This window comes from Rhopalosiphum padi, chromosome 2 (genome assembly GCF_020882245.1).
Source record: "Rhopalosiphum padi isolate XX-2018 chromosome 2, ASM2088224v1, whole genome shotgun sequence".
In the NCBI taxonomy this organism is placed as follows: Eukaryota; Metazoa; Arthropoda; class Insecta; order Hemiptera; family Aphididae; genus Rhopalosiphum; species Rhopalosiphum padi.
The window spans coordinates 8,537,652-8,563,019 of record NC_083598.1 but is presented as its reverse complement, the minus strand read 5'-3'; the positions used below and the strand labels follow the sequence as shown (position 1 = coordinate 8,563,019).

Here is a 25,368-nt window from a genome sequence, read left to right as displayed (position 1 = left end):
TATAATTATGTTATTGACTACAAAAGTAAAAATAATAAATAAATATTGTAATTATCTTGAAAATAGATTTTAGATCCAACTATCTAAAGAAATATTGTATTACTTGGTACCTACTAGTAATACCACTGATTAATATGTGATATAATGTAATAAATATTTATTCGTATATTATAATTTATTAAAATATGTACATGTCATGTTAAGAAAGGGCCCAAAAAAATTGTAGGCACCCCCCAAAATTCAGGTATGCACACGCCTATGTATACAACAGATCTATTAATGCATATTATAAAATGCTTAGTATTATTATATTTTAGTGTTTGGCATTTGCATACTATTTATCTCTACTTAATAATTATGCATACAACTAATTTAATTTAAAAGCAACAACATAAAATCAAAAAATATTCGCAGCGCAAAAAAGCAAAATAAATATTGAAAAACAATTTTCAATTTTAGATTTTTGTTTTAGGGGCCCTTTAGAGCTAGATCCTGGAGACTCGTGAGTTTGCATACCTTGCACAAACAATAGTTGCGACACTGCTTACTTTACCTATCAACTTCTGCGTTTTGGCAAGAATTTTTCTAGCCATATAGTTTAGGGTATAAGTATTAAAATAGTATCATCTTTCAATAATTTAAGTAAATTATGATTTCAGACTTCAGTAAAATAGTTTGATTTTAACCATATCTTATATTTTTCATTGAAACTGTAATTTATATATTGTCATAATTTATTTTATTTTGCAAACGGCAACAATTTACAAATAGTAGTGTATTATAACTAGATTAAACATTAAAAAGTCATATAAAATAAAATGTATGCATAATATTACATTGTAGTTTTAAAAATAAAAAATAAAAATATATATAAACTAACATACCATGTATAAAAAGTTAAATATTAAAAAAAATTAAATCAATACATAATTCATATTTATAGACATTTTGTGATACATACAAATTTATATCAAAAGATAATTGCAAACTTTATCAAAGGTTCTATCTGTTAAATTAGACTCATTTAATCCTACTGCCTTAAAAGCATTACCTAACAACCAAGCACATTCCTCATTTAAATTGATATTTCTATTATTAATTAAAATATTTCTTATTATAGATCCTACTTCGATTTTTAATCCAATAAGAAAAGTAAGCGCTGAAGAATTAGTTGAATCCTTAGCTATAATATTACTGAATGTTCTTAAAATAGGCACTAAACATGTTATATCAATGATATCTTCATGTAAGGCGTGCAATAAATGATCTATACATTTTGAATCTTTCAAGGCAGAGTCTTGACAACAAGAAATTTGATACACTATCCAAAATGAATCTTTCCATGTACTCAATCGTTTATAACATACATGTAGCAATTTATTTAAATCATCAATCCTAATAACATAAAAAAAAATAGTTTTATACAATATATTATACATAATAGTTTTAATTTTCAAATGATTTTTACTTACGGTAAATATTGCATGTAGGTTTTAAGAAAAAGTCTTAAGGTATAAAAGGTATCAAAAATGATTCGATCACAGGTTGAATTTTGTAAGCGATCAACCAGTGTACCAAAGAAATTTTGATTTTGAAGCAATTTACATGCATCTGGACTAGAATCACTCAAATTCCCTAGAGTCCAGATAGACATAGCCTAAAACATAAAATTAATTAATTAATAATTATATAAAAAAATAAATAACCTTAATGTAAAAAATAAATTTGAAAATAAAATGTTTACTGAAGGAAAATTAAAATTAATATTTAATAAGAATACTAAAAATGCATAATACAGTGTCCCGTGAGGTTTTACCCATTGCGATATCTCCTGAAATAAAGGAGATATCATAATTCTGGTTTTTAATAAGAGACAAGAACTACAAATATTGAAATATTTCATTCTAGTTTCTAAAAGTCTACTACTAGCACACGGGTTATATGTTTGATACAATGACACCACTATCGTATAAAATAATTTTCCATTTTTTTTTTTAAACTAGAAAAAATATTAAAAATCTGGAGATTAATAAAATTAAAATGTTGAAAGGTCAATATTTTCAGAAAAATGAATTCTACGAAATGGCTATCTTAAATTATTTTGAAAATAGTTAAAACATGAAATATTTGTAGTTCTTGTCTCTGTGAATCTTATTAAAAAACTAGAATTATGATATCTCTATTATTTCAGGGGATATCGCAATGAGTAAATGCTCACGGGACACTCTGTATATATAATATTAAAAGTTCAGAGCTGAGTCATAGAAACACTAGTTATTTTTTTTCAACATTTAACATTACAATTAATATAATTATTGTTTTAAATTAAATATTTATCATTTTATTTATTTAAATATATTTAAACAATTTAAAGTGGAAAAACTAATGGGTTAATTAAATGTTATAAAATACAAATTAATGAAATCACCATATACCATAGACTCTTAATTATCTATGGAAAAGTTATTCCTTAAATAACTAAAAACACAAACTGAAATAAAATATACTATAATTATTATAAATGACTAAATGAGTAATAAACAAAATATATAATATTACATAGCTTTAAACCTATCGTAATGATTTGTTAAACCTATTTGCAATATTGCAATGTAATATAGTACGTAAACATCTCACTCAACAGCAATATCAGACTTTAAGAAAGCACTTGGTAAATTTCTTAGACATTTAAAAATCTAGTCTGCAATTTTTAATATTACCTCCTCTCCAATTAATTTATTTTAAGATCCTTTCAGTGTAAATTGTACATTGTACATATTTACTGTAATAATGTTATATGTAATTTCACAGATAACCATAGTCCATGAATAATCAGGAGTTTATTATTTTTTTAATATTTAAAATTTAAATAATTAAGTCATTAACTTACTGATATATTAAAATTCAAATGATTGATGTACATCATCAAGTATGGTGCAACTAATTTTGTCAATTTGGAACATACTTCTCTATCTCCTAAGCCCATGTTACAAAAACATTGAATTGCTGCTAACTGTATTTCTTCATTTTTATCTGGAATTAAATAAAGTTATACTTAGTAGATGTATAAAAACAAATATATTAAAATAATAATTATATTAATTTACTAGAGGCAAGATGAAGTAAGGAATCAACGGCCCCTTGAACATTGTAAAACAATACAATAAAGTCTAAGTAATCCAGGAAACCATTTTGTAACAATTTTAATTGTTTGACAGTAATTTGTTTTCCACGTTTAATTTCTAATGCCATATTTTGCATGTCTTCAACAGTCAACTCATTATTTAAATGTTCATCCTCGATTTTAATTCCTCGTCTCGAATTCATAAGTATTTGTTTGTTTAGTTGACGATGGATATCTATATCATAACGAATCTTCTCTTTTACTCGAGCTGTTGAGGCGGAATTCATGTTAATGAGTTAATGGTAACACAATTTAATAGAATGCACAAAATCAAAAACTGAACTGCCCGACTATGTCAACTGTTAATTGAGTTAGTTATGCCACAGAATTATTCTGTATTTTATTATGCCTTCAGGATTCAGTATCAGTCATGCACTATGCAGTAATCAGACATCAGTATGAAGTATGAACTATGAACTATGAATATGATGAAACTAATAAATTACAATTTTACGTTGTAAAAAATAAACTTGGCATAATAATGATAACAGATAAGAATGAAGAATCATGTTATTCTGTGGAATATCATTTCCATAGTCCTAAAATAATGTAGTGGTTGCCTATCTAATATTGCGCATATAAGTTGCATATGTTAGTCCCTTAATATAATAATAACATTAATAATTTTAATATTTTATCGAATATAATATTGAGTATTGACTATGAATAACAATGGTAGTCAAGGGCGACCATTAGGGGGTACAAGGGAGTGACATGTCATTCCCCCCCAGAATAGAACAATTATTGTTATTTTTTTAGTTATAAATAATGAATTAATTTTTTTAATGATAATATTACTAAAATTTGCTTATGATTATGATTGTCACCCCCCTAGGCTTTAACAGATAGGCGCCCTTGATGGTAGTCAGAAAAAAAAGCCACAAAAAGAAAGGCCAAGAAAAAAAATCTACAGGAAAAATAAGTCACGGAAAAAAAAAAATAGTGGACCCTTAACACGATTTAGTGGCCCATGATTGGTCCATTAAATTTTTGTGTACCATTTAATTTAATACATTTTTTATGCAACACTGGATTAGACGTATTCATGGATTAGTGTTGTAAATTATATTATTAATTCTAATATTAATTGCTGAGTTTAGGATTATATATGTTTGTAGATCGATCTAGACATAGGCGTGCGCACGGGGCGATCCAAACGAGCCCCGGCTCGACGGGAAACTTTTTAGGGGCATAGTAAAATTTTAAATTTATGTATATTATATTTAACTCTATCATTATATTCGTGCAGATCATTAAAATTGTATTTGTCATAATAGTGAAATAAAATTAAAAATATTTATGTAGCACTACATAATTTTTATTTATTTATTTATCTGACTAAAACATTGTGCACAAAATATCAAAATATGTACCTAGTATAGAACTATTAAAGAGTATAATATACTCTATACTATCTATATTTCATGTTATGGGGAAAAAATGCTGGTGTTAGACCCACCTGCTAAAAAAATGTTTAGTTTATGTTTATGTTTATGTTCGAATGGTACTATATTTATTTTTAACCGGACGACGAACTACAATAAATGTTTACCGCGACATTGCTAAAAAAAAAAAAGATTCAAGCGTCTTCTGGTATCGACCCACGGCTGATGATTTGATTGTTTTTTTATGCCTACAATCCTACCTATCTATTTCAGCGCCCTATCCATTAGCCTACGATATCATTGCAATTTCATTGTTGAAAATTAACTATATAACGTATAGATTCATCCACATGCATAGGTTAGCATAATATTATATTATTAATACTATTACCTACTTATAAATGTTAGATTTTGAATAAACGTTATGATACTGATCACTAATGTCATAATTAATATAAATGTAGTTATACTAGTGCTTAGTGGTTTAGTTATTAATACATAAATATTAATTTTATATAGATATTATTTGTTATTTTAGTAGCGATGTGTTGTACAGTTGTATATACATAATATAACTAATAATAATATAAAACTAATAAACTGAACTTAATATATAAATATAAAATAGTAGGTACATCATAATCAGGTCCCCCCTCCTTATCATCTAATAATATAATAGTTTATACATAGATATTAATAATACTATACAAGACATTTATCAGTGTTAACACTTACATGTATATATTAATATTATATATGGAGAAAAAACAAATTTGAAATCGGTTAAATTTTGAATGAACGAAAGAAACCTCTATTTCAAAAAATACAGCATAATATTGCTATTATATATCTATTCTGTGTGCACACTGAGTACCCTACAACCATGGTAATGATGTTATTCTATGCTTTTTATTTGGAAACTACTAGATGTAGTAGGTTACGTATCACCTAGATCCCGCGACAAGTAGATTCACGTACGTCAACTGGATCCCATTGGACATTTAGAACCTCAAAGAAAATTTAGATTCCATATTAACTATAATCTCCCACGTCATTTAGGTACCCAGAAATCAGCGGTAATTTAAAAAAATTGTCTAAAAAAAATACTTAAATAACAATTTAAATTTTAAAAATATTATGAAATAGTATGAAGTATAAGTAAGTTACATGGCGTTAGTAAAATCTCTAATTCCATTAATTATGATATTAGATTCGATGTTTTAAATAAGTAGTAACGTTTCATTATATTCTAATATAGGTACACGATATATGAATTATCGATTATGTTAATGTAGAACTTATATATAATTTTTAAAAGAACTTGCTCAAATACCTATTTATTATAATAGGTAAGTACATTAAAACCTAACCATTAACCTAACAGGGTGACTATACTTATTTACAAGCATTGTGTGGCCACTTATTCCTTTAATGTTAAATTTATATTGGACTAATTTATAAGTTTATAATATTTCTCATTTCTTGATATAAATAATTATTTAATTGGTATTTAATAAAAAAAAATGTATGCAAGGTAACTACTATAAGATAAGAATAACAGTGTTAGGTAATTTTCCACACCACCTTTATTATTAAACGACGTACAACAACATTAAAACATTATAACATTGTCCGTATTGTTTAATAACTTTATGAGGTATTACACGAGGCGCGTTTTTTTATTGTGGTGTCCCCAGTAGGCCTAATTCACATCGTAAGCGAGAACGCATTATATGCAGGGGCGTATTTAGGTAGGGGCTTTGGGTCCAGTTGTCCAGAACGGCAAATTTTTAAAGATTTAGAGGGGCGGCAAATTTTTATTTCGTACTTTATGAGTACTGGCGCAGTGACGTCAATAATTAATAATTTTCACAACAAATGTGTGCCATAGAGGTATAAAATACTATAGTATTTATATAACATGGTATTCTATGGTATTAACAGTTTGACCACTATTGCGCGGCGTAGAAGTTTTTAAATTTTTTTTTAATGGGGGGGGAGGCGGCAAAATATGTGTTGCCCTTATCCTAAATTTCCTAAATACGCCACTGATCATATGAATGCATTCAAATAATAAAAAAAAATATATAATAACTTAAATTATGTGGATATTAATAATACTATATAATATAAAACGGGTAATGTGTATATTATATGTGTGTTGCCGGCCGGCGATAGTCAATGTGTTGGATGAGTGGATGAGAGATGAGCGCTAATGCGTAAAGGGGGGACAACTAAATTAAGATGAGCTTCTTATTGATGCTGCCAATCTTCCTCCGGGTTGAAACGAAGCCGAGTGCTGACACATTTTCCTTCAGCTCAATGACAAATTCTCCGTCGGTGGGTAGTCCATGATCGGTGATCCAGCCAAATGTTCGGTTCCTATAAAACTTCAACTAATGTGCTGATTAAATGTAATTTAAATTTATAGTAAAATTTTAATGTTTAAGAAATCTATGTTGGTGTTCTTTTATTTTTGAATTTAAATTAATTTGAAATTTTATATTCATAATTTATCAGTTAAAAATGTAAACATGAACTAAAAAGATTATAGTATATTGCAGTTTAACTTTCTGTTCGGTGGCCACCTTTTTAATTTCTCAATCTCTTTTATAAGAAAGTTAAACAGCACAATAAATATAAAAAAATATAAATTTAAACATACACAAAGACGAACTAGCTTTGTGATAACAAAACAAAATTGAAAAAATTGGTAATTTATCAACGTATTATTAAAATAAAAAGAACACCTAAAACCGTAGTACAGTATATTATCTGAAAAAAAACCATTTTTTATAGAACTCTTTGTGATATTATACGATCTATTTTTCTATTTTAGCTGTTTGACATATTAACGTAAAATTGAAACATATAAACTATAGACCAAATCTTTATAGATATTGCAAAGTATTAATATTTTATTCTAATGAAGATGATTACAAATTATTTAATTTAATCTATAAAAATAGTGAACTAAACAAAAATAATTATATTATTATATATATTTAAAAAAAAGAATTATGATCAATATCGTTATGTTTCTGAGTTATTATTTCTGCATTTTTTTGGTTTTAATCGCGCAGTGCTTTAACTTATTCTTACATGTAAACTTACATATATATATATCTGAAGACACCTATCATAATAGAAACAAATTCATATATTTCCTTTATTATGGTTTTATGTAACAAATAGTACCTAGTCAATGCTTTGAGGAATTCAATTTTCAGTACCATTTTACAAAATAATCAAATATTACATTAAATTAAAGATAAAGAAGTAATTATTATAGTGTTGCTTTATACATTAGTGATTAAGTTTATTACTGTAATTAGTGTGTGAAATTTGAATTTGAAAGAGACAGTCAATCAACCTTCATTAATAAGTATAATTTTGATGTATTATGACTTATAATATTATATGTTGTTTGATATTGCTAAGTATTTTTTTTTTGTGTAAAGTTTGACAAGCTACATTTTTTCCGTAAACATTGCATTTATCATAATTATTATTATAATATTCTATAAATAATAAATATAATTTATACCGTATTATATTCTTGTTATATACTTTTGAGTTAATAGGTACAACCCTTTCGTAAAATAATTTGAATAAATATCTTAAGATTAATCTACGTATGTAAAAAATATCATTGTGTACGTATAGTATAACATGTACAAAAAACTTTTATGTCCCTACAAATAATGTTTTAAATAATAACAAAATATTGTAAATATACATAATTTCAAAATATTTTGAAAAAATACCATTTGTAAGAAATACTCTCATAAAAATTTAATTAAAGTTTTAAGTATCTAAGATTATTCGTTTTTGAACTATAACAAAATATAAAAATTATTTGAGAAAAAATATTTATTTTTAGGGTGGGTGTATAATAAACATTTAATAAGTTATAAGTATAATACTGAACTTCAAATAGTCATAAAAAATAATGTGACTTTCCAGTAAACCTTTTATATTTGTTATATTTAAAAAAAACTAATGAGAATTAGTATATTAAATTTGTATATAAAAAGACAATATTATGTAAATATCTGATGAAAAAATAATTTAAAAATTGTATAGATTTAGACAAAATTTTGATTTTAAACGTTTATAAAAATATAATATCGTGACAATACATTTTTTATTGCAGTAATTTAGTGACTGATGAGGAACATTGTATTACATTTTAAATCATATTTGATATCAATAATTTATATCGGCTTAAAAAAAAAAAAAAAAATTAATTATTTAAAATTGTTAAAATGTTTTTATAATTATACAATGTATAGGAAATCATAATGTAGAATTGTAGACAGTTGGTAAAATGTTCAACATTCTATGATTAGAATTTTTGAATTAAAACTTAGTAAATGAATTAATTTTGTTGAAATTATACAAGTATATAGCGTAATGATTTCAGTTTTTCCGATATTATGACAAGATCTAAACTTTTTTTATGTTATTTTACTATTAATCACCCAAAGTACTAAATATATCATATTTGCTACAAGAATTCATAACAGATAAAAAAAAAACTAAATAATTTTAAAATTAATATAGATTCATTGCTACGTCAATAGATCCAAGGTATAATTACGAATTTATTTTATTCTTGGCTATTTTTTAACTTTAACCTTTTAGAACTCTCATGCCATATTCACAAATTAAAAACAGTTTGCGGACCAGACAAAAATAAAAATTTTATTTTCTTAAATTATTTACTATGAAAAAAATATTATCTAGAACTTTAAAATAATAAAATATTAAAAAAAAGATTTCATTGTTTAAGAATTTAAAACGGGTCGTATACAATAACCCGCCGGTTGTCGGCTATCGGAAATAAAATATAGTTCTAAGTAATCGGGGTGGCAGCTTTTACAAGTCAATAAATATTTATTTAAAGTATAAAAATGAAATTTATTACTACCCTAAAATTATAGGAAAATTAACCTACGTAAGTATCCTTCGACGCTTTTCGGCGAAATCAAGCTGTGCCATAAAAGTTCAAACGTGCACAGCCACCTAAGAAATATCTAGTTTATTTCTTCATTTGTCTTCTTTACGTTTCGGAATGGAATTATTGAAATATTTTATGAAAATGAGAGTACTTGTTATGTACATGGATGTTGTTTGACGACTGTTCAATAAAATTATTAGAATTGTTAATCGTCTTCTACAAATGACAACGATTGTTGTTTGCCATGGATGATAAATATAATAATAATTTTTTTTTTATAGAACTCTGTGATTTTATAGGATTCATTATTCTTGCCTACGAAACTTTTGGTATCTAATTAATTTCATACGTAAAATCATAATAATTGTATATTATCCTGAATTTTTTTTTAAATTATAATTTTATAACGGTTATTAACGGTTTTATACGGTTTGGCAGAACTGCCAGAACTAAATGATTAATAATTTTAAAAATATTTAAAAGTTTAATCATTAAACTGATATTACATACTAAATAGTTAAAGGATTATAATCTATTACATATAATAAATAAGGACTTATAAAATTAATAAAATTAATTTCTAAATACAAACAGTTATTCACATTCAACTCGTTATACACGTATAGTAGTCACATATCATTTCCGTTTCGGTACCGTCCTGTTTAGGAATAATACATACTCATACTATTTTTACTGTTTTTAAAATTAATCGATACGTTTTAACTAATATGCTCAGATAATTTGCGATATTTATATATCTATATATAATAAATGCATCTATTTATGGTATTATGCTATTGTTATTTTTTATTATAAGTGTATGATAAAAATATTTTGAAAATTATAACATGTATAAGAAATGCAAACATTAACATTTGGTGAAATTTTCAAATAACTACAGTTATTCGTTTTTAAATTACTACAAAAAAACAAAAATCGGTTGAGCAGAAATAGTTATCACAGAAATATGAAATGAATATCTAATAATGTCATAAAAATTCAAAATTCAGACAATTATAAAAAAAATATTAATGCGTCTTTTCAGAAAACTTTTTATTTTTGTTAGGGATAAAAAAAACTTATATTAGTCAAGTACTCGGCCAGTTAAAAATGAAAAATGCTATTCATACAATTAATATAAATATAAGTTATTATATAAAATGGGTCTTGTAATATATTAATATGACGATTATGTATTTTTGGTCTCGCGTATTTTATGCACCGTGCGTTCGGGAATAAAATATGCATACGTATACGTCACCCGGCGTGTAGCAGATTGTCCGGTGCAATAAGTATGTATTTATTTTATGTCTAAAAAAGTAAATTAAAGCTCTAAAAGTATAGAAAATTAAACTCACGTAAACGTCGATTTTTTTTGTGAAACTTAGTTGTGTCATATTTAATGTCCACACGTTCAGTAACCACATCGCCGACCCTGGAACACCTTTCCTCGACCGTCTTTACCACGTTTCGAATTGCAGATATATTGAGATATTTCATAAAAATAAGCTGAACAGAACGGCATATGCGTGTAAAATATTATATATATTAAAGTACGGTTTAACGATTTGTACGTCTATTTTTTTCTCCGTTAAAATTATTACAACCGTCAATCGTCTCCGACGAACAGCGAAGATTGATGATTACCATAGATGATAGATTAATATTAATGATAGATCCATATCCATAGATTATATACTGTATTATTATGTTGTAATATTATTATTAGCCAGACATTTAAATTTATTCGGAGTCTGCCGTTCGAGAGACTCAATTGTGTACTTATACAAATTTTATATGCAAGGCGGAGGGCGGGGTAGATATTGTATAAATGTTGTGCAGGACATTGAGACTAGACTCTTTCAAAGTTTCTGCCATTGGCATCGCATAAATTAGTTGTTGTTATCGATATTTTTCGCCCGTATTATTATTGAATGACACCCGTCTTCTCATTATTAATGTAAAAATATTATAATATTATCAATAATCAATATTAATATCGAAAACCATCATAATTATTTTCCAAATAGAAAAAAATATTAAATTATAGGTACTACAATTTTCTTCAAACTTTTTTATTGGTTTACTACCGTTTTTTTATGGTGAGTCCGCCATCTCAAAGACTCCTGACGAGCCGCCACTGCAGGTGTTAATAAATTTATGGCATAAACAGTTTAAATCTAATCTACATTATAATATTTTGAATACTTCTCTATTAGTGTTAAATAATAATACACGAATTGGTGTCTTTAAATAATATTTTTGTAATAACTTAAAACAAAGTAGATAATTATACCTATATAATCGTTATTTTTCGTTAAAATATACAGTTTTGTCAATATTCAAGTTTGGTATATGTACTAACAGTAGCGCCGAACACGAGTATGAACTGGAGAAAATTCCCCAGAAATATTTATGCGTGGGTGGGTGATAATCAAAAATAGTTTGTTATGCAGTATCTTGTATGTATATAGTTAGAAATAAATATAGTACCATTCGAACGTAACTAACTAAACATTTTTTTAGTAGGTGGGTCTAACACCAGCATTTTTTCCCCTAACATGAAATATAGATCGGCGCCACTGGACTTACGACTAACCTCTGAGACTGGGAGTGAGAATATGAATTAAGTTAAAACTTTTAAGCAATAATAATTATATAATAGTAGCTATAGTTATATAGTTGTATTAATAGTTACTATATAGGTACTATTCTGATTAATATAAAAAAAACATAAGATGGTGACCAGACATGAGTTATGGCTATTTTAACTGAGAATTGAAATGTTCAGTAACTTCAGTTACTACATTTTAATTTTGTAATAGATGTATAAACGAAACCTAACATTATGAAAGCTTTATTTATGAAATAATTTATGCGTGTATTATTAAAACATTAGGTTATAATAGAAAATATTTTTTAATTGTCTATTAAACAAAAGTTATATGGATTATGCTAGATAACAACTGTTATACTAGTGTTACTACGATGTAATAACGTAAATGATAATTAAAAATTAATAATACTAATTACAAAATTGATTAATTTGTAAAATCCTTATGATTATTTTAATCCCCCGTCAATTAGATCCTTATGCGTCATTTTAATCTCGCATCAATTGGATCCTCTTGCGTCAGTTAGTCACCGAGATCTAGCTGTCGAGGGATCTATGTGACCGTTCACCGATGTAGTAATACTGATAAGAAATCTTGTGCTGACAACACTCTATGACACACTGCCACGATTTAAGATAGTATCTTAAATCGTGCTCACTAGCTCACTGCTCACTGAGCCTCTGACAAGTCAGCAGTTCAGTGTTCACCACTTGTATCAGATGGCAAATGGAAGTATATCTTAAATTTAATCCATTTGTGGTCTGAGTTTTGAAACGTTATCATAAATTATTCTAGTCCTTACTCCTTTCATTTTACAATTTGACCTACAAACTTGAAATAATTAAATACTATTGTTGTTTTTAAACTCAGAAAATATGGTGAGTGAACAAATTTTAAAATTATAGTTAACAATTGTTTTTGGACCTACTTACTAAGCTTTGAATTAATTACATACTTATTTTATGTACAATTAGGATAGTAATATTCCAATTGAAATCCATGCTCAAAAACTAAGTGAATGGCTAATGAGCAGAAAACACTGTAAAAAAGATTGGCATTCACATATACAACCCATAAGACAGAAAATCAATGTAGCTATACAAGATATGCCCGAAAACAATGAGATTGTACAATTGTTGTCCGGGGCATGTAAGTACTTAAACTGAGATTTTTGTAAATCTTAGGTAATTATTTATAAATTCTGTTATTATTTTTTTTAGATATTAATTATTTCTATTGTAAACGTATAATTGAAATATTAAGAGAAACTGAAGCAGATACAAAAAATTTGTTTGGCTCATATGGCTCACAGAGGATGAAAGATTGGTTAGAAATCGAAAAATTGTATTTAAAAGACAATGTTTATCTGGCTGAGGCTTGTGATCTTCTTGTACAAAACATCAAATATCATATACCTGCAGTCAAGAAGCAAATAGTTAAATTACAGTCTGGACAAACTGTAAATAATTACAATTTTGCAATTATCAATATGATATTTTAATGTTTTTAAGTAACAAGTTAATTATTTTATTTTTATATTTATGGATATCATATAGGATTGTGATAAAAAGATTGAAGATTACACTAAATCTATTCAAACATGTAAAAAAGATTTGGAAACATTGCGGAAACAGTTCTCTATTGTTGATGACAACTGCAGTTTTAAACGTACTCTTATAGGACGGCTATGTGAACTTCAAAAAGTTTACGATGATGTTATGGAACATGTAAAAAATTTAAAGAAAGCCAATACATATTTTTCTTTATTTGTAGCAAATATTCTAGGTTCAGACATTAATTTAACAATGCTTCAATATATTTTGAGTAATTATTGTTTTCTTTTTAATTGTTTGATTGTGATCTAATAGTTTATACTTTCAGACAATGGTAATACTACGTATTATGAATATTTATATGGAGAAAAACCAAGTAAGATTGAAGAATCTGTATTAACAATCGAAGAAGATATTAAAGTATGCAATCTTGTGCTTGTGTAAAAATTAAGAATTAAGGTTTTAAGATTATTGAATTTATAGGATACAACTGCTGATGAAGAAATCGATTGGGGTGACTTAGAGAACCCATCTGAGGTTTGCAATTTGTATGAATTAATTTTTTCATAACTTTTTAAAAATTATATTTAATTTTTGTGTATTTAGGATATTGATTATGGTATTTCTCTAGAAGAAAGTGGAATAGTAGTTGAAAATTTACAAGCTGATGGTAGTATTGCCAGAGGCAATGAAGCTTTGACTTTGTTAGATAATTTTAAAACAAAAAATGAATTTATGAATGATATTTTAGAAGTAAGATACCACAAATTAAAAAAATTTTATCATGTAATAGGATTATATTAATACTATTGTATTATAGTTAGAATCATTTTTAAGTATGCGATTGCTTGAATTATCAAATGAAACAAACTCTGCATTATCAGTCCATTCTGGTGGAGAAATTAACGAATCTAAACCTGAGATTGCGTCTATGTTGGACGTTATAAAAGTAGTGAAACAAAAGCTTAATGATCCAGTTGTGCAACATTTGCAGCAAATTAAACATTCACCAAGGTAAATTTAATGTATTATCTACCACTAAGGCTATATTTGTGTGGTGCGTTTTTGCCCTCGAGTAGCAATTTTCTTAATAATGTTATCTTATTAGCATAAATGACTTAGTCAAATAAACATCAAGTGATTTAACCTTATCATTAATTTATTATTACAATGATGTAATAAAAAAATTTCCAGTCAATCAAGGAAGAAAATAAAATTAAAATTTTTTATTTTCATTATTTTTTAGTATAATATTAGTAGTTATTTTTAAATTAATTCAATTTATTTTCTTCCCCCTATAGATAGGAAATTATTAAGTATGGTCCTGTTTTTTATGCTATGTATTTGATTTTAATATATATAATCATTTATTTTATGCCATCAGATATCTTAATAAACTAGAATCAATGTTTCTTCAAAAAGTCAGCAATATTGAAAAAATGATAAATTCTCAAATTGCCGTTTCTAATAAAAAAAAAGAGTTGGCTGAAGAATATGATCAACTGGTTCCAAAGCTGAAGTTGATTCAACAAAAAAACAAACAACTAATAACTGAAGTAATTTTTAGTAAAAATAAATTGTTATTTCTTTAACAATTTGTTTTACCATATTATAATCTTCAGTTATTTTTGAATTATTTATTCTTTATATGCTTATTTCAGATTGAATTTGATATATCAAAGAAGTATAAAAACCGTCCAGTGTACATAATCGGAACTTCAATATTTGGTTCTTAATAATAATTAAGTCACTAAAACAACTGCAAGTTGTAAAGTGATGCATGTTACACGCATGGTTTATTTAGCGTTTAGCTATTTACATTATACAATTAGTAAGACAAATTTAAGTGGGAAAATGTTTTTTTTTTTAAATTTTATTGTTCATAATAAAGTATTTTATTTTTACATGCCAATTACATTATTATAAATTATGCTAAAATTCATATTTAGAAACATTAAATAAATATATAAATTCTATGTACTAAAATGAACAAGGGAAACACAAATGATGTTCACAAATATTTAATACACAGTATAAAAACAAAATTGTGAACTATACACATCTTATCATCAAAAAAGGGTTGTTTTCAGGAAATAGAGAAGTTGAATTGTTAATACTTCATGATCCTCTGTAAAAAAAATTTTAAAAAACAATTAATGAAATGTAATAAATATTATATTAATATTTATAATTTTTATTAACATATATTACAACTAAAACAAATAAATAATTATTTATAACATCTTTGTTAGTATACCTATTTATTTTTAATTTTCATGCATTCATTAAAATAAAATTATTCCTCGCTTTTCTCTATTTTCAGACTAATAATTTAAATTAAGTTGGGTAAATTATAATTATGATTTAAACTAGTTAATAATTAATTGATAGTTCATTAAAAATAAATACATTGGTTTATAATACAAATCTAGTTCTAATTTATTGATAATTGTAAACAATATAAATATATATAATTCCTAAAAATGTGAGAAAATCTTAATATGATCCTATCTAATTCATGTTTATTATACAAATACATATTAAGAGCATGTGATACACACATATATTGTTTCAATCTTCCAAACGTACAGCTTAATAAATCTGAGTCAGTCTTCAGTAAAATTTAGTTTGTGTTAGTTTTAATTAGCCTATAAATTTAAAGTTAGAATAATTCTTTTTTTTGGATTTCAATTTTAAAGTAAAGCAGTTTAATACTTTACATTTTATAAATTCACTTAGATATAAAAAAACAAAGAGAACATTGATAATATTCTCACATTTAAATTTAATAATAGGTCAATATAAAATTTGAATTAATAACAAAAAATGAATTTCTACTGAACGCAAACTTATTATGTTGTACATAAGTAAAACAAATAAGACCCATGCAGATATTGAATAACATTATTTTACTATTCGATATTGTAGGGAATTTTCATTATCTAAATGAAATCAAATGGTCAATAACAAATTATCACAGGTATGCGAGCTTTTTTTAACTTAATAATAGAAAAACCCATAATAATGTAAAATTAACTGTGAATAATTCTTTGAAGTAGTACTTACACAATGATATTGTTGATGGGTATGTGAATAAGTTTAACAAAGAAACCGATGAAACCCATAATACAAAAACCAATGGCCGTAGCAATTGCAATTTTTTGAAACTCTGTAAAATAAAAGTTAGTTACGTAAAGCACTAAGAGCAATTGAATGGAATAAAAATCGCCTTTACCTTTTCGGTCAGGTTTAGTACATCTTTTTACCAGTCTAACTGAGTCTTTGGAAAACTGACGTCCGGGTTCCAACACTTTTGTAACTTGATCCATATTTTTTTCTGCGTGTACTCTGTGAATTAAACAAAACTTCTGTTAGTATACTGGACAACAATCATATACCTGCGTTTAGTATACTTATGAGAACGGCAAGTGACAGTAACTAAGAGAATTCTAGAAGTGAAATGTGAATAAATGGGGTCGTTTCACGAAGAGTTTACAATGTAATATGTGCTACGTTGATCGTTTCACATTACTCGTTGGATTTTACTTATTAATGAGTAGTGACACGTTTTGATTGTTCTTATCAATAACGGTGTACGTAAACATAAGATCGATGCAACGTCATCGTTAGCGTTGGAACACTAAAAACCAAAGACTACTTATATGTAATTGGCGGCTAAGCGTTCGTAACATCCTTGGGGCGTACATAAGTGCTGAATGCTGATACGCCGTCCAGCTGTACCAGCAGCTTAAGCTCTTTCAATTCCCAGGTCATACTAATAATTATCACCATTCCGGAAACCTGTTCGACCGCCACCGCCGCCGCCGCCTTCGGATAATAATAATGATGATTGATTGTCAATAAATAATTGACACCAGTTGGCTGGTTAAGCTTCTGCTCTGCGTTTTCTTCCGTGTTTATATGGTTTTCCTGAGCCGGAAAAACAGATTTACATCTCAGGAGATCAACTACACGATAAATCCGTACACGATTAGCATGCGTGGTGGCCAATAAACAATAATGGCTTTTCTGTGTCCCGTGAGAATACGCCGAGGCAAGAAGAAAAAAAGTATGATGGTGATGAACAATACTTACCCATCCTACCCTTTCTACACCACCACCACCTACAACATAATTAATCCTTTTCACTGGGGCCCTTTGGCTTATTTTTCTTAGTATATTTATGTATATGTGTTTTAATTGCTGTTTGCAGGTGGCTCTACTAGTGACTTGGACAAAGAGGTGTTACGAGGAACCAATGCTAATGGACCGGTTCCCGGCATGGGACGTATTACTGGTAGTGCATCCATAGAAACACTAGTACGTGTCGGGATCGAGAAAGAAAATGGTTTGTCGCCTGATAGCAAAATGGTTGTACTTCACGATTTTACACCTTGTGTAGATGATGAGCTGACTGTGAAACGAGGCCAGGTAAGAATATTAACTGTACAAGTATTATGATGTTAATTGTATATTTACTACAAATAATATATTAATATTTGAGGACCAATAACTACATTTTAGTTTTTAATAAGTTAAAAAGTATTAAGTTAGTTAATAAAGATTAAATACTCTGCGTTTCTGATTTATGAAGTAAGTAGGTAGCACTAGCTTAAATAATTATAGTAACTAAATACTTAATTAGTTTAATCATTTTCCTGATCACATTAGTGAACTACTTACTCATTTTAGATTTGAAATATTATCTTTTTATTTTTATAAAAACATTTTAATGTTTAATTATGTTTATTAGAATAACATATTAATTGTATTAGTTATATATTTATTTATTTTTATAATAATAAAAAAATTTTCTTATACCTTTAATATTTTTGATTTAGTTGTTTTAAATTATAATATATACTATTTCTCTATTTTTAACTAAAATATTCAAATGTTACTCAAATAGGTATAAATAACTAATAAACAATATTTTTTTAATTTTTATTTAAAATATTATGTAGTAAAATGTTATAAATTTATAATCATTTTTTCATCCTTTCTTTAAACAAAAATTATTTATTATTTTCTAGGTGGTTAACATTCTATACCGAGAGAATGACTGGGTATATGTAATTGCTGAAGACAGTCGTCAAGAAGGATTTATACCTCATTCGTACTGTACACCTTATAATTCACAACTTGGTGAAATAGCTTTAAATAATGTCAAAAAGAAATTACCACGTGCGCCAGCTGCTACGCCAACTGAAACTGTTATTGAAGTTGAAATCAATGAGCAACAAAAACATGGTTTGTGTAATTGACATTTAAAATATTATTTTTAAGACATAATTTATTATTTTCATACTTATTTAATTGTTTTATTAGGCAATTGTGGTGATTTATCTGATTGTGAAAGTTTTGGAAATAAAACTCAAGATCATAAAAATCAAAATAAACAGAATATTAGTAGCTCTAGAGCATCTTTATTAAGTGCATCTTCACATCCTGAGATTCGACCATTTTTTAAAGTAACTTAAATATAATCTATTTTAATTTAAGTATTAAAATAATCTTTGATCATTTAGAAATGAGTAGATCTAAGAATGCAATTATTTGTAACATGGTATTACTGTGAAATACAAAAATTATTATTACATTAATTTTTTATAATTAAATTAAATTAAATATGATATACTTTCTTTAACAAATATTTAGGATCCTGCAGGGCGTTACATTGTGTTATACACTTTCATAGCAAGAGATGAAAATGATGTAAGTGTCGAGAGAGGTGAATTTGTGACTGTATTAAACAGAGAAGACCCTGATTGGTATTGGATTATTCGCAGTGATGGACAGGAAGGTTTTGTTCCTAGTGGGTTTGTATATCCAGCTGATATAATACAAGGTACATAATTTAAATAATGTTAATGAATTATGATTTATCGTGTTGCAATATTATAATAGTCATGTTGAATAGGGCATATAAATCAAATGAATAATAATCAATGTGCTGGTACTACTAATACGGGACTACCTCCGGTTACACGAGCACGGCCTCGTAAAAACTCTTGCGTGGCTGATGATGATCCAGCAATTCATGGTACTGAAATGGTAATGCTTTATGATTATAAGGTATGTTTTAATTCATTTATTTTTAAACTAACATTTGGTTTGCTCAATTCTTATCAATTTATTAATTTTTCATAGCCTCAAGCCCCAGATGATTTGTCAGTTAAGCGTGGTGAATGGATATATGCAGATCTTGACAATCAAATGGTTGAAGGGTGGTTATGGACCTATGCTCCCAAAACAAGAAAATATGGTTTCATACCTAAAGCATATGCTCATCCACCTGCTATGACCAGTTTGTAAATATATTACAGCTGATATTGTTGGATAATTTCTGTATAAAAGTACTATTTTAAGTATCAAATAAGAGCCCAATAATATTATGTAAGCTGATCATAACTCCTTTATTTCTGTTTACTATTCTTCTTATACCTTCGATGATCTTTCAAAACTAATAACTGTGATATTTTGTAGGATAATGGGATTGGTAATGATAAATATTTAGACAAATTAATATAGTTTTATAATAATAATAGAATACTTAAATTTTTATAATAGTAACATTATAAAGTATGAATCTGATTTGTTTTATTGATATGAATAATAAAAATAAGACTTAAAGTTAAATCCTTAAAAAGGTTATGTATAAAACTAAAATTATTTAAAATATTGTTAATCTTATCTTAATGAGTAACTTAAACTTTAAATTACCCTTGTAAATGACACTTGAATAATATGCTCTAACTTTGACTTATATAATAAGTAGATTAAGGGAAATGGTTAATAAGCAATATCCACAAAACTTCACTTCCCTTTATTTAAAATCATTTGTGATTAAAAATTATATAATGTAATGGTAGTTGAAGTTAAACGATGAAATATATCAATAAAAAAGGTCAGAATACAGAAACCTTCTATATTCTTTCCTAATTGCGGTGTAAAAGATTTTTTGAAGACTTATTATTTAGGTTATCAAAAGTTATCTCGACAAGATTTGAGTTATCAGAATTTTACTATCTAAAAATACATAAGAGACTTAAATGTCTTAAAAAACTAAAACAAAAGTTGTATTTGTATGTTTTTCATTTTTTATAGTCTATGTGCTAGTTTTATTAATTGAAAATTCTTAGCTGAATTTAAAATGTTTAATAATACTATAAAGTTTTTACTTCTATTATATTTTTAATTTCAACATTTCTATTAGAGAAATTATTATTCAAATAAGATGGTGCATACTTATTACATTATTTTTGTAATAATAATGCACTTTAAATGAAAAAAATTATAATTTTGTAGAATCAAAAATAATATTTTACTAACTAAGTTGTATAAAAAAAATACTTAATAATTTTTAATGTGATATTTTATTGTTAAATCAAAATTATAGAAAGTAATAACAATACATTTATTTATTATATTTTTGTGCAACAAGATCTTAAATAACTATATATCACTTGATATTTTTTCACTTTGTTAACAAAATAATTATGTATATTTTTAGTTTGAATATAGGTTTTCTAATGATTACAACCGTTTTTGTATGAAGTCAATGTTGGAAACATTTATTGTATTATGCCATTCAATAGGATTAATAGTTATAAGCTTTTTATGTTATATATTATAAAAAACTAAGTATTATAATATGTATAACCAATTTTGTATTACTTCATTGCTTAATTTGTATCAATTATCTGGTTAAAAGTATTTTTAACTGTTTTTAATGTATAAATAAATAAATGTATCTGTGATGATTTATAGTCCACAACAATCGATTTTATAAGACAAAAAATAGTGGTTAATATGTTCAAATCCGTCCATTTTGATATTGTGCCATACTGCCATTGTACTTTAATAGTTTATTAAGACTGTATTGCTCTAAATCACTTTTATATTATATTATATTTTGATACACATTAAATGTATACAATAAATATTATTGACATTAATTTGCAATTTTATTTTTATAGTACATTTCAGGAATGAATGTATTTTTAAATATTTATTTTATTATTAAACCAAAAAAATTATTACAGTTGTCAAGAACAAAAACTATGTAAAAATTATTTGTATTTATTTTTTTAATAAATAGTGTTATGAACTTAAGAACATCATAATTAGTTGACAGTGTTAAATATTTTATGAATTATAACTGTTCATATGGTTTGGTGATTTAAATAATTGGATGTAACAAATAGCTAGAAATGTACAGTATTCCTCATTTATGCATTGACATATGGTCAGAGTTGTATTTTTTATGCTTTTAATATAATTTTCAGATACTTGAGTTTTTTTTTATTGAAATTTACTAAAATAATTGCAAGAATATATTATGCAATTTTTATTTAAAACGTGTGTCTTATTAATTATCCTCAAATGTACAGTCAGTGAATTTCAATGTTTGTCTTCAAATAAAAACATAGATAAGTGTCAAGATTGGAAACAAATGTCTGTACTTGTGGCTAACCTAGTGGGTCGATCAATTGTTGATAATAAAGTTGAAACAAAATCTAACATGTTAACTCTGTTGATTCGTGCAGCTTCAGGAGTTATCGGATATGGCTCCAATGCTCTAAAAACTATTATAGTAAACGGATTGGTGCTTCTGACACAAATTGTAAGTTATCTTTATGTGTTATGGATTATATGGAATGACAATAGTTTTTTATACAAATATAATATTTATACATTATATATAATGATTATTTAGGTTTTAACTGTTTCTGATTACGGAACAACCAACTATAGAGCTACTACTGCTACTAGCCAAAAAATGAAGATTTTTCCCGATGGCCGTCCAATCGACTGGATTATGAATAATCCATATGTATGAACACTATAACTTATTATTTTCACTTTTACTACAAAATTGTAACCAATATATTAAATCTGTTCTATTGTAGTAGCATTAAGTGGCGCAACTAGGTATGGTAGTACCCCCAAGCAGGCGCGTAGCTAGGAATTTCAAAGGGGTGTTATTCAAAATTAAATGACAAAATTAATGTTGTTACTACACCTGTAACACCCCCTCGCCCCTTGGCTGCGCGCCTGCCCCCGAGTTTCCCAAATGGTTACAAATGTTTAATTGATTAATAATTATACACAAATATTTAAAGGCTGGTCTCAGCTAGTCAGCTTTTTAAAAATTTCATAACTCTGATCCCTTCAACAGCTCCAATATTTTGTTTCCAGTTGCGCCTGTATGTTGTAGATACCTGTAATATATTTAACTCGATTTCAGATCAAATCGATGATGGATGATGCAACAAACGAAATGTTACCAGATCTGTTGATCGAACAGTTGGCGTCTGGCTTGCCGTGTGTTCAATTGCTTCTTTGTCGCCTGTCACCAATCATACACCATATGCAGCGTCAGGTAAAGGAGAGTAGACGCGGTCCGTCTCACAAATGGCTTTCATGGAATGTGTCTGACTGGCAGCGAGTCAAAGGGAATGCGAAGCATTGCGTTGAAAAACATAACGACTGTGTGAAAATTATTAAATTGAATTCGTTTAGGTGATGCGAATCACATATTATAAGTAATATTGTCTAGTGTCTACGTGGTGACATTTCTGTTCAAAATCCGGTTTTTAGCGTTTTACTTTACAAAAATATTATTGATCGTAATATATTAAATAATAACTATTTTACTGTGTATAAATATCTGTATTCTATATTTTTATACTTCTATCTATAATAATATACAACGGCGTGTTTTGAGAGGAATAGGTAATTGCTTTGGACAGAACATTTTAAATTAATTTTAATTTGATACCTAATTATATAAATTATGTTAAGATAGGTAGTAAGTGTTATAGAATATAGTATATCTTATAATATTTCCGGGGATGTGGCAAATATGATGATGGTGAAAAAAATCATAAAAATTGTTTAGTTTAAAGCCTTTATAGGCTTTCTGGCTTTATTATAGTTATAATTTTACAATGCCGTAAATTTAAGTGTAGATAATTCTTAATATGGCATGGTGTATTGCTTTGTTTATATTCTATGTATAAGTATTAAGTATATAATAATATAATTAACAAGTGTGTCAATAGGACGTGTATAGGTACGTTGTTGCCTAAATAGCGGTTAGGTTACGAGCTATACGCATATAGTTTTTTAATCATAAATTATAATTCTTGTAATATTATAGTTGATTCATTTAATGCCAGACAATCATTTTTGTAAAGACAATATTATACGTTTTTAATTCCTTATTCCAAAATTGAAATTAATTGCAGGAGTATTTCGGTTACATATAAACTCATTTTATGATCAGTACTCAGTAGTTCATTAGTTACGAGTTATAACTGTTACAATAAGTACCTATAACCAGAGGCGTAGCCAGGATTTTTTTTATTGGGTGGGGGGGGGGGAATAATTTTAACTTGTAATTGAAAATCAAAAACAACAACAAAAATACTGATAACATATTGATGTTGATTTGCCTTTAGTTATTTAATATTTTAAATAATTACAATTTGTAAGACAATTTCCATATTTAAATTTAAAAAAGGTGGGCAATTGGTTGTCGCTCTGCTGTATAGTAGAGATGGAGAGTAAGTCACTTTAATAGATGTGTTAAATTTGAACACATGGCAGGTATCATTGTATACGAAAAACGATTCTGAATGGAGATGATTTGTCAGTCTAGGATAATAGTAGGATATATTATAGTAGTATTACTTATATTTAAATTGTAATATATCATTATTTTACTTGATTTTGTAAAAAAATAAATTTCATAAGCTCATAAATTTTTTTCTATATTGACGCAGGAGTTTTTTTTTTTTTACAGTTATTTGAAGAAAATGTTATAGAGAACCTTGTATTGAGTTTTTTAAAATTAGATATAAATCACAAAAATGTTATGAATTTTCAATTTAAAAATTCCTTGCAAATTTTCGCGATTTTGACATACGTATTTCGTAAAAATTTGAACTTTAAATGCTTATAAACAAAAATTGTGACTAACAATATTGATTTTTTTTTATTACGATAAGTACAACTTATAATAAACCTTCTATTAAATTTAAAGATTTTTTGGATTGCCAAATTGTTTTTATTCGCATTTAAAAAAAACTTCAAAAAATCAATAATTTCAATTGCCTATATTCTAAACTTAAAAAAAGTCAAAATATTTTGAACATTTAATCTTAAATAGATAACATTAATATAAAGACTTGGTGAAAATTTCAAGTATTTACAATGATTCGTTTTTGAGTTACAGTAAAATAAAAAAATCGATTTTTTCGAAAACTGATTATGCGTAAAAATTCCCGTTATACTTTAATTTTTTAGGCTTTTGAAAACTACTGGACATTTTTTACTTTTGACTCCCCAAGTACATTAATTTTCTTTTTCAAAGAGGAGCTGAAGTCAAAAATCAAAGCATTATTTCTACTCCAAAACCTGATGACAGACACAAAAATAAAAAAAAAAACATACATTATTGTAAAATCAATACATTCCTCACTCCGTTCAGAATCTAATATTTCAAAACAATATAAAAAATACGGCCAATGGGGGGTAGGGCTATAGTCCCTTTAGTCCCCCCTTGGCTACGCCGCTGCCTATAATACTTATCCAAAATTTGATTTTTATAGAACTAAATACTCCTATAATAATTCTGATTCAGAATATGAAAATGAAACTA

At 26.6% G+C, this 25,368-nt stretch overlaps 5 protein-coding genes across 5 annotated transcripts; 3 read left to right on the top strand and 2 right to left on the bottom strand.

Moving 5' to 3' along the window:
• Positions 1 to 716: 716 nt before the first annotated feature.
• On the bottom strand, positions 717 to 3,668 carry LOC132922249 (uncharacterized). The gene is made up of 4 exons (XM_060985662.1): positions 3,108 to 3,668; positions 2,891 to 3,033; positions 1,473 to 1,657; positions 717 to 1,395 (listed from the first exon to the last, which is right to left on the bottom strand). Exons 1-4 carry the CDS (start codon positions 3,409 to 3,411, stop codon positions 966 to 968), a joined length of 1,062 nt encoding a protein of 353 aa, XP_060841645.1. The 5' UTR covers positions 3,412 to 3,668; the 3' UTR covers positions 717 to 965.
• Positions 3,669 to 12,767: 9,099 nt separating this feature from the next.
• LOC132920151 (CDK5 regulatory subunit-associated protein 3) lies at positions 12,768 to 16,127 on the top strand. The gene is made up of 10 exons (XM_060982315.1): positions 12,768 to 13,025; positions 13,122 to 13,296; positions 13,368 to 13,606; positions 13,704 to 13,971; positions 14,029 to 14,120; positions 14,184 to 14,237; positions 14,307 to 14,453; positions 14,521 to 14,714; positions 15,085 to 15,256; positions 15,362 to 16,127. The coding sequence occupies exons 1-10, from the start codon at positions 13,023 to 13,025 to the stop codon at positions 15,434 to 15,436; spliced, it is 1,419 nt and encodes a 472-aa protein (XP_060838298.1). The 5' UTR covers positions 12,768 to 13,022; the 3' UTR covers positions 15,437 to 16,127.
• On the bottom strand, positions 15,542 to 17,275 carry LOC132920154 (protein transport protein Sec61 subunit gamma). Its single transcript, XM_060982319.1, has 4 exons — positions 17,114 to 17,275; positions 16,936 to 17,048; positions 16,767 to 16,869; positions 15,542 to 15,828 (listed from the first exon to the last, which is right to left on the bottom strand). The coding sequence occupies exons 2-4, from the start codon at positions 17,027 to 17,029 to the stop codon at positions 15,819 to 15,821; spliced, it is 207 nt and encodes a 68-aa protein (XP_060838302.1). The 5' UTR covers positions 17,030 to 17,048; positions 17,114 to 17,275; the 3' UTR covers positions 15,542 to 15,818.
• Positions 17,276 to 17,468: 193 nt separating this feature from the next.
• On the top strand, positions 17,469 to 21,658 carry LOC132920152 (SH3 domain-containing protein Dlish). The gene is made up of 7 exons (XM_060982317.1): positions 17,469 to 17,769; positions 17,914 to 18,131; positions 18,734 to 18,950; positions 19,029 to 19,171; positions 19,359 to 19,548; positions 19,621 to 19,775; positions 19,851 to 21,658. Exons 1-7 carry the CDS (start codon positions 17,721 to 17,723, stop codon positions 20,013 to 20,015), a joined length of 1,137 nt encoding a protein of 378 aa, XP_060838300.1. The 5' UTR covers positions 17,469 to 17,720; the 3' UTR covers positions 20,016 to 21,658.
• Positions 21,659 to 21,802: 144 nt separating this feature from the next.
• On the top strand, positions 21,803 to 23,800 carry LOC132920153 (uncharacterized). Its single transcript, XM_060982318.1, has 3 exons — positions 21,803 to 22,326; positions 22,420 to 22,536; positions 22,951 to 23,800. The coding sequence occupies exons 1-3, from the start codon at positions 22,042 to 22,044 to the stop codon at positions 23,227 to 23,229; spliced, it is 681 nt and encodes a 226-aa protein (XP_060838301.1). The 5' UTR covers positions 21,803 to 22,041; the 3' UTR covers positions 23,230 to 23,800.
• The last annotated feature ends 1,568 nt before the right edge of the window (positions 23,801 to 25,368 follow it).

Excerpts from the sequence above, each read along its gene's own strand:
- LOC132920153 (XM_060982318.1), top strand. The coding sequence starts at position 22,042 with ATGCAATTTTTATTTAAAACGTGTGTCTTATTAATTATCCTCAAATGT. Across the intron at positions 22,327-22,419 it reads TGGTGCTTCTGACACAAATT|GTTTTAACTGTTTCTGATTA; the intron begins GTAAGTTATCTT and ends ATGATTATTTAG. Across the intron at positions 22,537-22,950 it reads GGATTATGAATAATCCATAT|ATCAAATCGATGATGGATGA; the intron begins GTATGAACACTA and ends ACTCGATTTCAG.
- LOC132920154 (XM_060982319.1), bottom strand. The coding sequence starts at position 17,029 with ATGGATCAAGTTACAAAAGTGTTGGAACCCGGACGTCAGTTTTCCAAA. Across the intron at positions 16,870-16,935 it reads TACTAAACCTGACCGAAAAG|AGTTTCAAAAAATTGCAATT; the intron begins GTAAAGGCGATT and ends TTTATTTTACAG.
- LOC132920152 (XM_060982317.1), top strand. The coding sequence starts at position 17,721 with ATGGCTTTTCTGTGTCCCGTGAGAATACGCCGAGGCAAGAAGAAAAAA. Across the intron at positions 17,770-17,913 it reads CCGAGGCAAGAAGAAAAAAA|GTGGCTCTACTAGTGACTTG; the intron begins GTATGATGGTGA and ends TGCTGTTTGCAG. Across the intron at positions 19,776-19,850 it reads TAATGCTTTATGATTATAAG|CCTCAAGCCCCAGATGATTT; the intron begins GTATGTTTTAAT and ends AATTTTTCATAG.
- LOC132922249 (XM_060985662.1), bottom strand. The coding sequence starts at position 3,411 with ATGAATTCCGCCTCAACAGCTCGAGTAAAAGAGAAGATTCGTTATGAT. Across the intron at positions 3,034-3,107 it reads CTTACTTCATCTTGCCTCTA|ATAAAAATGAAGAAATACAG; the intron begins GTAAATTAATAT and ends ATTTAATTCCAG. Across the intron at positions 1,396-1,472 it reads ACCTACATGCAATATTTACC|GATTGATGATTTAAATAAAT; the intron begins GTAAGTAAAAAT and ends TTATGTTATTAG.
- LOC132920151 (XM_060982315.1), top strand. Across the intron at positions 13,972-14,028 it reads AATGCTTCAATATATTTTGA|ACAATGGTAATACTACGTAT; the intron begins GTAATTATTGTT and ends TTATACTTTCAG. Across the intron at positions 15,257-15,361 it reads ACAAACAACTAATAACTGAA|ATTGAATTTGATATATCAAA; the intron begins GTAATTTTTAGT and ends TGCTTATTTCAG.